Raw genomic sequence first — 9719 nt, 5'->3', positions numbered from 1 at the left:
CTACGTATTCGAAAAAGAAGAATCGATAAGATTATTCGTAAAATTTCTAAGACGTAAGCGTATCATAAATATATAAGTAACATTAGATAAAATATAAGTAACACTTCTTTTTAATGATTTAATTTTAACAAATATAGCATAAAATCAATGTTATATAATAAAGAAAAATGTTTATGCTTTTTCGAAATGTTTACGATTGATATCTATGCCGTGGAAATCTTTGTTCTTAATGCAGCATTTCTCATGACCGGGATTTTTCTGACAAAGTTCGCAACCACAGATTGGTTCTCGTGGTCGTTGTGGAGCACGTTTAGGAGGGCAAGGAGGTAGTTTTGGTTTGTCATCGCAACAACATGGTCTACAAGGATCCTATGAATATTTTTAACAAGTATTTTTTGTACTTTAAAAAATTGAGACAATAATATTGTAAAAAATATAAATAGTATAAAGAATACAAGAGAGAGTGAGGGAAAAAGTAACGGGAAATATGTTCTTAATCGCGTAGAAATAATAAAATTTTGAATTATTAAGAAATTATGTTGAATTATTATTAAATTGTCACGTGTTCTACAAGTATAATTTTAATATTCTGAATCAAATATTAAACTCATAAAATTACCTGCATTTTAATGTAACAATAAGATTTAACATCCGGGCAAATATCACTGGGACGTTGATATGGTGATTTTTTTGAAGTCGGGGGATCTATGTCATCTTTTACATCTTTGTCCAGTGATTTGAGTTCTTCGTCGGCCTGTTTCTTCTTCTTTTTCGGAGGACATGCTGATTTAAATTCCGTAGAAGTCCAAATAACTCCGCTACTTACTAATCAAACGATAAATCATCTAAGGAACAACTAAAAGTAATTTGTAATAATTACCATTATAAAAATATTACCAGAACTGCAAAATTTATTCCATATGCTTTTGCATTGTTTTTCATCAGTCATAATTTACTAAAATTTTCAGAAAATTTTATAAAATATGATTTTATAACATTATTTTGATGTTAGTTTTACTAATTCATTTTTAAATAATAACCAAAATTTCATGACTGATACAGCTGTATGTACGATCTATTCGATCTTCAATCGTTTTGTTATCAGCGTTTGTATTGATATGTATATATATTAGAAGAAAAGATGTAGAATTTATTCCAGTAATTATATCTCATTCTAATAAAAGCTTGGAAATTTTCTTTTAGATGCATGCAATTTACATACCCTAGTCAGAAATAGACAAAAAATTTTTACTAATTCGTCGCCCTCTAGTGAGATAAATAGAAGGTCGTCATATTTTGCTTATTCTACACGAATAACCAAACAAGTATACGAAAACAAGTAAATGTTTTGTTAAAATGGGTATGCAGTTAATTTTAAACGTAAGTTAAAAAGTTATTTCGACTACTTTCAGTGTATAACATAGAAAAATATTAATCGTAAATATTTTGCGGCAGCAACATTAATATTTGAGTAATTATAATATTTGATGTATTGAAAGTTCAACATTGAGAAAGATGGATGATTATACAATATCGTTAGATCCTGAAACAGAAATGGCCTGTACGTTGTATCTATTCAAAGATATACAAAATTGTAATGAAATACGCAAAAATGTTATGAGTGGTAAACTTTCTTGTTGTATCATAAAAGCAGCGCTTTTAGTGGATCCTTTGCAAGCAATAGTAGCTGCTAATAAAGCTGCAATTAGCGCAAGGATGAATCAACTCACTACAAGAACTTTATATACTGAAGTATTGTTTAACTTATCAATATCAAAGAACATATCACGTACATTAACGGAATTTGGTATCAGTGATAACGATAAAAATATATTAGTAATGATAATACATAAAAAATGTAATAAAAATTCAAAGTCAGAAATATTTATGGACATGATAAAAGGAGAAAGAGTGTCAATTTCAAGATTGCCTGAATTTACAGATTTCAATTTGATAAAAAAATTATATAAAATTGAGGAGGATGAATTAAAAATTTCTACTTTCACCAATTCTGTTGTTTCTAGAATTAGCTGTAAAGATTTTATATCAGTAAAATAAAAGACTTTTGTGTGTATTGGAAAGTTTTTTTTTTTTTAGATAAATGTTATTTGATACCTAAAGTTTTTATATAATTGTACAATTATATAGTAATATTTAATAAAAAATATCATAATTTGTTACAATTAATGTTCTTACTACAGTTTTTATTCTTTTTGTTTATTTTTATAAATTTCATAGCAACTTAATATAATAATTATCAATTTTCTTTTAATATTTAATGCAGATTTTCAGGTTTTTAATACATAAACATTAAAATTTTTGCAATCATAATAATTCACAGTACAATATAGAAAAAAATAATTGTTACATTTTGTGAGATTTATACACTATTCATGGTTATAAATATATTCAAGGGTTACTATAAAAAGGAAAGCTGAAAAGTAGGTTTCAGTAAAAGATATTTTTTTCCTTTTTTTATTCACTCATAAATAAAGCCAAGTATGCGTTGAAAACAATTTTTTTATCCGCAAGAACCTGCGGGAGCAAAATAGCAATTTAAGGACAGCACCTTTAATTGCATACAAAAGCAATATAATAACAGTTTGTTACGTATTCCTTGGCAAACCACACATTTCACACATTGCAAAATCTGCTGCATTGAGAAAAGTGCAATGTGAGCAAGTCCATAGTCTTTGATCAGGTGGTGAATTTACAATTGGATCTGTACCAACTGCTATTCCACTTCCTTCTGGAAGTGCAGAAGATGAAATTCTTGAACTAGTATCAAACGTTGGTTGAGACGTAGATGCTGTAGTTTCGGATATGAGTTGCTCTACTGTTGCCCATTGTTCTGAGCATGACCATTCTACAGCTTTTTCTCTATCTTTTGTACGAATTGCTTCTAATAATGGCAACATATGATCCTAAAGAAACAAATAAGCATATTTTACAACAATGAAATAAGATTCTTAAGTAGACAGTATTTAATAGGAAGTACATTGTACCTTCATTGGAAACATATCCATCGTTGCAATAAAAATTAACAAATGAAAATCTGAAACTGCTTCTAGAAATTGTTCTTTACTAAATTGTTGCATGTAAGAACAAAGTGAACTAAATTCTTGAATTTGCCCATCGATGAGTCTATAATCATGTAAAATTGATGTTAAAACTATTTTAGGAAAACAGTACCATTTCAATTTTTACATACCTATTTTCAATTAAAAACGGCGTGATATTATCACTAATGTAAAAAGTAGACTGTGGAGTGAGTGGCGTAGATGCAGGTATATCTACCAATAAATATTCTACCGGCAAAGGTCTTGCTAGCCTTGACACTTCATTTCCATAAGAATCTTTTTCCTTGACATAACAAAAAAGAAACAGAAAGTTAAATAAAATACAAAAAGATTGATTTCAATTTTATTACATTACTTAGAACAATCCTCTTAGAATTACCCTACGTCTGTGTTATTTTTTTAATATTTGTTACTACAAAATCGCAAGCGTGAAATTAAAGTTCAAGTAAATTTTATTGAAAATATTTTGAAAAAAAAGTATGCAGTAAATACATTGAGACGGCCCTGACGGGACTATTGAAGTCGGGTAATATCTAGAGAATTTCATTGGTCGATTGAAGACAAGTGTAACTAGGGTTACGAGAAGCACCGTGAAGGCAAGTCCATAATACGAGTATTAACGTAGTGGTTGGTCAAATGCGCGCGCAATGGTGAAAGCCGCAGACGATAGGCCGGCACCGTTTGCCGCGAGTAGAGCCCAAAAGTGTATAAGAAAGAGGAAAGAGGAAAGAGAAACAGAGAGGGAGAAAGAGAAGGAGGAAGGTTTAGGATTGTCGAGAGGGGGTAAGATACGGGACGAAGAGAGGAGAGAGCAACAGCGTAAGCGACTAGCGCGCGCTGTGTGTGTCGGTCGGTCGGTCGGTCGTCGCCGCCATGCTAGTGGTTAGTTTAGTGAACCAAACATCATGATGTGGCAAAACGTTCGCACGAGCTAAGACTGAAGTAACGCCGCGTTACCGGCGGGCAGTCGTTATGTTATCCATAATAACTCACGACGTTCGATAAGCGTAAATTCGTAACGTGAAAAAGTACAAAAAAAAAACAAAAAAGAAAAAAGCGAAAAAGCTTCCGTTAAAAGCTCTCGACGGCAACTGTGGCGATAAAAAAACGTCGGAGTGCTCGCGATTCCTGCGTGCGGAACCGCACAATACTACGTCAATCCCGATGTAACTTAAAGTTTAAATCGTATATTCGACCAAACGTTACGGAATAATCGTCGTCACGGTATTACGCTAGGAGTGACGAGTGCCAACGATCAGCCTCCATCGCGCGGCAAGGAGACGATCGCGAGTCGTATACACGGTACGGACATTTACGCTCCTACAATCCAACGAAAGAAAGAGCAAGCGAGCAAGAGAAAAAGAGAGAGGGAGAGAAAAGAGGGAGGAAAGCGAGAAAGAGAGTATGTATGTGCGTGTGTGCGCGTGCCTGCATGCGTGATAAGGAAAAGCATATGTCTCTTCCTCAATGTGTACGTGTTCTCTGTGGCACGCGCACGCGCGCGCCCGTACGTGTGTGCGTATGCCATTGTGAGCACGAGAAAAGAGACGAGTATGTGCATGCATATGTATGCGTGTGTATAAGATAGAAAGAGAGAGAGTGAAAGAAGTGTGTAGAGAATTGGCAAACGAGAGCGAGAACGAAAACGAGGTAGAGAAAGAAAAAAAAGTAAACGTGTACGTACACAACATGAAACGATACTACGACTGAGAGAACGAACTAATATTCCCGCGCGGAATTTGCCTAACACGCAGTAGTTCGTATATTCGAATTGTTTCTTAACTTAAATCGCGGACTTGTCACAAGTAATGACAGCGTAATATCGCGGAAAAAACTTGGCGATAAGAGGCTGCAAGAATCCATATATCATACGACCGAAGGTTGTATCGTATTGGTGCTTGAAATACGCTTTGCCGGAGAGCGAAGAAATGTGACCACTTTATATACGTCCATCCCTCTTCATCCCCTCTTCTCCCCCTTCTTCTGTTAATCACCTTTCTCTTTAATATACTTTCCTCCGTTGGCGAATGGTAAATCCCAAAACTTCGACTGTCCGACCCCCTTACGTTTTGGCGGGATTTTCCACGCATGCGTGTTCTCTCAATGAATGTCATTTTTTACGTATTAATGGTGCTAGCCAAATTGTTGCATAATAACTTTGCTGTTGTGTAGTCAATGTGTCAGATAAGAGGCTAACCTTTTGAGGACAAGTTCGTGCTCAAAGACAATGCGATGAAATAGCACGATTGAACTTATGTGGCGTGTCGTGGAACAGTTTTACAGCGTACAAACGACTCGGGAGGGGGTGGGGATGAAAATAACAGAAAGGAAAAAACTAAGTAAAAGAATTACGATGCTAATTTATACATTGTACTGGGAGATTCTTTCTTTTGTTTCCTTGTCGAAAAAAAAAAAAAAAAAGAAACGTATATACTTTCGTTGTCCATTCACGCGACGAATCGAATCACATTGAACAATCAGAGAAGTAAAATCTTGTAAGAAATATATATTATAAACGAGAGCGCATGTATGTATGTACTAATAAATGAAATAAACATGTGTAAAATATTTAACATTACTTGAATAATGCAATATAAATATGTTTCAGTATTCAACAATTTTCTTTTTTCGATAAATTTAAAGTCACGTTTTCCACTGTTCTCTAGAGGCGATAAGATGTATCACTTAAAACAAAGGAGAGAGTAGAAAAGAGAGAAGAAGATGAAAAGAAAACAGTTTAAATGTTGAATGATGTGTTATTAGGAATACGTAAACGTATTAAACACGACCTTTATGTTATTTTCCTAAGTAACGAAACAAACGTTTCTTGTGTATTTTCATCTAATTCGTTCCTCCTCAAATTATATGGATCCTCTTTCATGTAATTTTGTTAAACTGTAGTTTCACCATGCAGACGCATACATTGTATGTAAAACATTTTCAAACTATAAAGAGATATAACGAATGATATTTTTATTCTTTTTCAGATGCTGGATCCAAGCGTTCTAACGGATTTAGAGGAACTGACGCTTTGCAGTTATTGCAAGCAGAAGTATAACGACGCGGAACAATGCCCGAAGTATCTTAGTTGCAAGCATTACTTTTGCTTGCGTTGCATAGAAAACAATTTGTTAAAGGGACGTGAGTTGTTTTGCGCGCATTGTTGGAAGAGGACGGACCTGGGTGATCAAGGACCGGACGCTCTGCCGACGCACTCCTCTCTCCTTGCTCTAACGAATAATTTGTCTCACTTAAAAATCACGACGAACAACACATCTGGGAAAACGAACGATAAGGAAAGAAAGGTACTTTCTACCTAATCCAAACCTGAAGATAATTTTTCTTTGTCAATGATTTTTGGTTATTTGCATTGCCAGTACATACACAAATGGTAAAGAAAGTATGTAGCTCTGAAGCCATACCAAGATAGCTTCTAATAGGATTATGTTATAAGGTCTGCAATAGTTTCCATTTAAGATAGAGAGATAATTTTAATATATAAAATTCTGTATATAAGTCTCCAACGAATGGAGTGATTGTCTTTTGTATTATATTGCGTTGATTTAACGATACACCGTAGAGAAGAAACAAAAGTATAAAATTTATGATTATTACAATATTGTTACAGAGTGAGAATTGTCACACGCACGGAATGCCTTTGGCATTGTGGTGTGCGACATGTTGCACGGCGCTTTGTAGAGCATGTGCCACTCCACAGGAACACCCAGGTCACCAAATTAAATCGCAAACTGATGCCAAAGAACAACTCATCTCCGACGTAAGTTTTAAAATGAATTTTATTTGCTGGTGCATTTGTGTGATCGATATATACACACAGTTTTGCATCTGTGAAAGAGATATCGATAGCCAGCGGGTAATAATATTCGAATCGAACGAAGATGCATGTTGATGATGTGTTTTGTAGGTTCAATTGGAATTAGTTGCTATGGGAAAGCTATCGACCGAGATTCAAAGACTGGCTATGCAACAACGAGAATTCTTAATAAAAGTGTTGGAGGCTTGTGTAACGTTGAAAACACACGTCGAGACTGATCTTCAGAACGGCTGGAGTCATTTTCCTGAGATAACGGACGCGCGAGAAACACTTGGGAAAGCGAAAGCTAGTCTTCAGATGATCGAAAGCCCTAGCGACGTGTACAATTTGCATTCGCAGCTCATACTAGAGAAACAGAGATTGCAATCGAAGTATCAAGAAATGATGTTGCAGTGCCAACTCGACGATCTGATTGGTAACTCGGGAGTGGTGTTTGATTTCGCGTTGTTGAAACAAGCGTTAGCTGGGATACACACGGGAGAACCGATCGTTTCTCAAGGAACCAGCAATGGCGGTAGATTACCAAATCATTTGGCGGCTTCACAGAATCCGATACTGTTCCTCGCAAATTATTGCATGTCGCAGCTATATTCGAGACATGTAGTTAGTAAGCAACACATGCAAAACGGTTCTATAGAGTATCATTCGAGCATGATGCAGCCGCAACCAGCTCCACCGGGCTCCGTTCATGTACACCAAGGTCCACCGCCGCCGGCAACCCCGCAGCAACTTCTCATTCCACCTGGTTCGCCGTCCGTTAAACCCGTTCCGCCCGCGCCACCGAACGCGATGCTACATCCGCAGCAACAATCGACATTTATACCGGAGGGAGTCGGTACTGGCGGCGGGAGTTTGGTAACCGTCCACTCATCCTCTCAACCGCCGTCCAGCGGAATAGCAGCATCCCTTCGAGGGCCCTCGAACCCTTATCCTCTATATTATTTCAACATCGAAGTGAACGGATCTCCGCATGGCCGTATCGTGATAGAAGTGAGGCCGGATGCAGCGCCGAAAATGGCCAAAAATTTTAGTGTTCTGGCGACCGGTGAAGTCGGAGTCGGTTACAAGGGCTGCACGATTTTTCAGTGCTGGGAGGGTGAGTCCGTGATCACTGGTGATTTTGAGCTGAACAATGGCCGCGGAGGAAGAAGCATATTCGAGGATGGGTACTTTATGCCGGACGACACGAAATTCCCTGCAGTGAGGGGTGCAGTGGGAATGCGGAGAACGCAGAAGCGGCACGATAACCTTGGTATGGTCGGTTCACAGTTTCGTATAATACTGCAAGAGATGCGCGGATTCACAGGGATATTTGGCCACGTTGTTGAAGGATTGGAATTAGTCGAGAAGATATCGACGTTCGGCGATCAAACGGGCAAGCCTACGAAGAATATTCTAATCACGAAGTGTGGCAAATTGTAACGGTAACATTACTACGGTTAGTATATACCGAAGGGTAATCAAGTACTACCCGTATACTTTACGTTCTCCCGCTATAGATAACTGAAAAACGAAGAAAAGAAAAAAAAAAAAAAAAAGAAGAAGAAGAAGAAGAAGAAACACACACAGAAAAGGGTCTTACGAGTTCGCGACGGTATCTCTGACGCGTTCGATACAGGGAATGGGGTGTTTAATTAAACAAACAAAACAAAACAAAAGAAAAAAAAAAATCACGTATATATATATATGTATATTATAATATCCGACGACAAATGATATTAAATGTTGAGAGACACCGTCGCGACCATATAGCTCCATGAATCGCGATGCTCCGTATGAGTCACACAATTTAATTAACTATTAACAATAGAATTCTAAAGATATTGAAATCTATTTTTAAAACGTGGACGCATAAGAGAAGAAAGAAGAAATAAAAAAAAATCCATATTTTGCTATTGATTGGGAATCAATGAGATTCTGTATCTACAATAACGACGATGATCGATAAATACGTACCTCAAGATCGATCGTGATATCGATACGACTTCTAGCTGTACGACGTTTGTTTTAGAAGAAGTTCGACGTTTATTTTGGCTATTGGCATATTGCTATGTATAGTTGATATAGAGGGTATCGCACGGGGGGTTTAAGAGAAATGCCGTGATCAACGGCGTCGCGCCCTGCGGGCGTTGCTAATGTTTTAGGGTCATAGGTAGTAGAAAACAAAAAGAAGAAAAAAAAAAAAAACATTGTATAGATGAGGAATACGTACGGAAAATGGGGGCAAACTTGTATGTGTATACACATATGTTCATATATTTGTAAAAAAAAAAAAACAAACAAACAAGAAAAGAAACAAACAAACAAAACGTACAGGCGAGAACCTTTTTTTTTTTTTTTGTTTTATAATACGAAATACGTGACTTCGTAAAAAGTCAAAAAGTCGTGATTCCACATACGCAGGTCGTTTAGAACATTAACCGAACGATACGTCGGCGCGTAAAAGGGCCAAATTTTATTTCGTCCGGTTAATGATCATGTATCGTTCCGTTTCTTTTTTCAAGAGGAGAAATAAAAGAAAAGAAAAGAAAAGAAAAAAAAAAGAAGAAGAAGGAGCTAAAAGGGAATAAGTAACTGCGCGATGAAACGAGTCGAGGAAAATTGCGGTTCCTATCGAATGACTCGAAAGATATACTATTCCCTTTTTGCTCTTTGCCGTCTGGTCTGGCAGACCGTCGTAAATTAACTGTATTTAAGATTAGATCTCAACATGAAAATGTATGCAAGGCCTAACTACTACTATGTAGATCGTAAGCCTCGTCGTCTGATCAGGAAAAAAAAAAAAAAAAAAAAAACAAAAGAAA

At 36.4% G+C, this 9719-nt stretch overlaps 2 protein-coding genes across 7 annotated transcripts; one reads left to right on the top strand and one right to left on the bottom strand.

Annotated features, from left to right (window-relative positions):
* Positions 1-1291: 1291 nt before the first annotated feature.
* Positions 1292-9719, top strand: LOC122533723. 6 transcript variants are annotated; one of them, XM_043663714.1, is made up of 6 exons: positions 3900-4382; positions 5253-5575; positions 5747-5961; positions 6068-6385; positions 6709-6858; positions 7006-9719. In XM_043663714.1, the coding sequence occupies exons 4-6, from the start codon at positions 6068-6070 to the stop codon at positions 8335-8337; spliced, it is 1800 nt and encodes a 599-aa protein (XP_043519649.1). In that variant the 5' UTR covers positions 3900-4382; positions 5253-5575; positions 5747-5961; the 3' UTR covers positions 8338-9719. The 6 variants fall into 6 exon arrangements, with proteins under 6 accessions (XP_043519644.1, XP_043519649.1, XP_043519646.1 ...); XM_043663711.1 differs by having other exon boundaries at positions 5747-6005; XM_043663712.1 differs by lacking the exon at positions 5253-5575 and having other exon boundaries at positions 5747-6005.
* Positions 2443-5209, bottom strand: LOC122533728 (nuclear protein localization protein 4 homolog). Its single transcript, XM_043663727.1, has 4 exons — positions 5075-5209; positions 3212-3363; positions 3006-3144; positions 2443-2924 (listed from the first exon to the last, which is right to left on the bottom strand). Exons 1-4 carry the CDS (start codon positions 5192-5194, stop codon positions 2607-2609), a joined length of 729 nt encoding a protein of 242 aa, XP_043519662.1. The 5' UTR covers positions 5195-5209; the 3' UTR covers positions 2443-2606.

This window comes from Frieseomelitta varia, unplaced genomic scaffold (genome assembly GCF_011392965.1).
Source record: "Frieseomelitta varia isolate USP_RPSP 00005682 unplaced genomic scaffold, Fvar_1.2 scaffold_548, whole genome shotgun sequence".
In the NCBI taxonomy this organism is placed as follows: Eukaryota; Metazoa; Arthropoda; class Insecta; order Hymenoptera; family Apidae; genus Frieseomelitta; species Frieseomelitta varia.
Note: the sequence above shows the minus strand (reverse complement) of the source record. Positions and strands in the feature narration are given on the sequence as shown.

What these genes read in the sequence shown, in the direction of transcription:
- LOC122533723 (XM_043663709.1), top strand. Translation starts at nt 1,357, where the DNA reads ATGGGTATGCAGTTAATTTTAAAC. An exon ending in GTATGCAGTTAATTTTAAAC is followed by an intron (nt 1,381 to 6,067) that starts GTAAGTTAAAAA and finishes ATTCTTTTTCAG; the next exon opens with ATGCTGGATCCAAGCGTTCT. An exon ending in CGAACGATAAGGAAAGAAAG is followed by an intron (nt 6,386 to 6,708) that starts GTACTTTCTACC and finishes ATATTGTTACAG; the next exon opens with AGTGAGAATTGTCACACGCA.
- LOC122533728 (XM_043663727.1), bottom strand. Translation starts at nt 5,194, where the DNA reads ATGACATTCATTGAGAGAACACGCATGCGTGGAAAATCCCGCCAAAAC. An exon ending in AAAGTATATTAAAGAGAAAG is followed by an intron (nt 3,364 to 5,074) that starts GTGATTAACAGA and finishes TGTTATGTCAAG; the next exon opens with GAAAAAGATTCTTATGGAAA. An exon ending in CCGTTTTTAATTGAAAATAG is followed by an intron (nt 3,145 to 3,211) that starts GTATGTAAAAAT and finishes ACATGATTATAG; the next exon opens with ACTCATCGATGGGCAAATTC.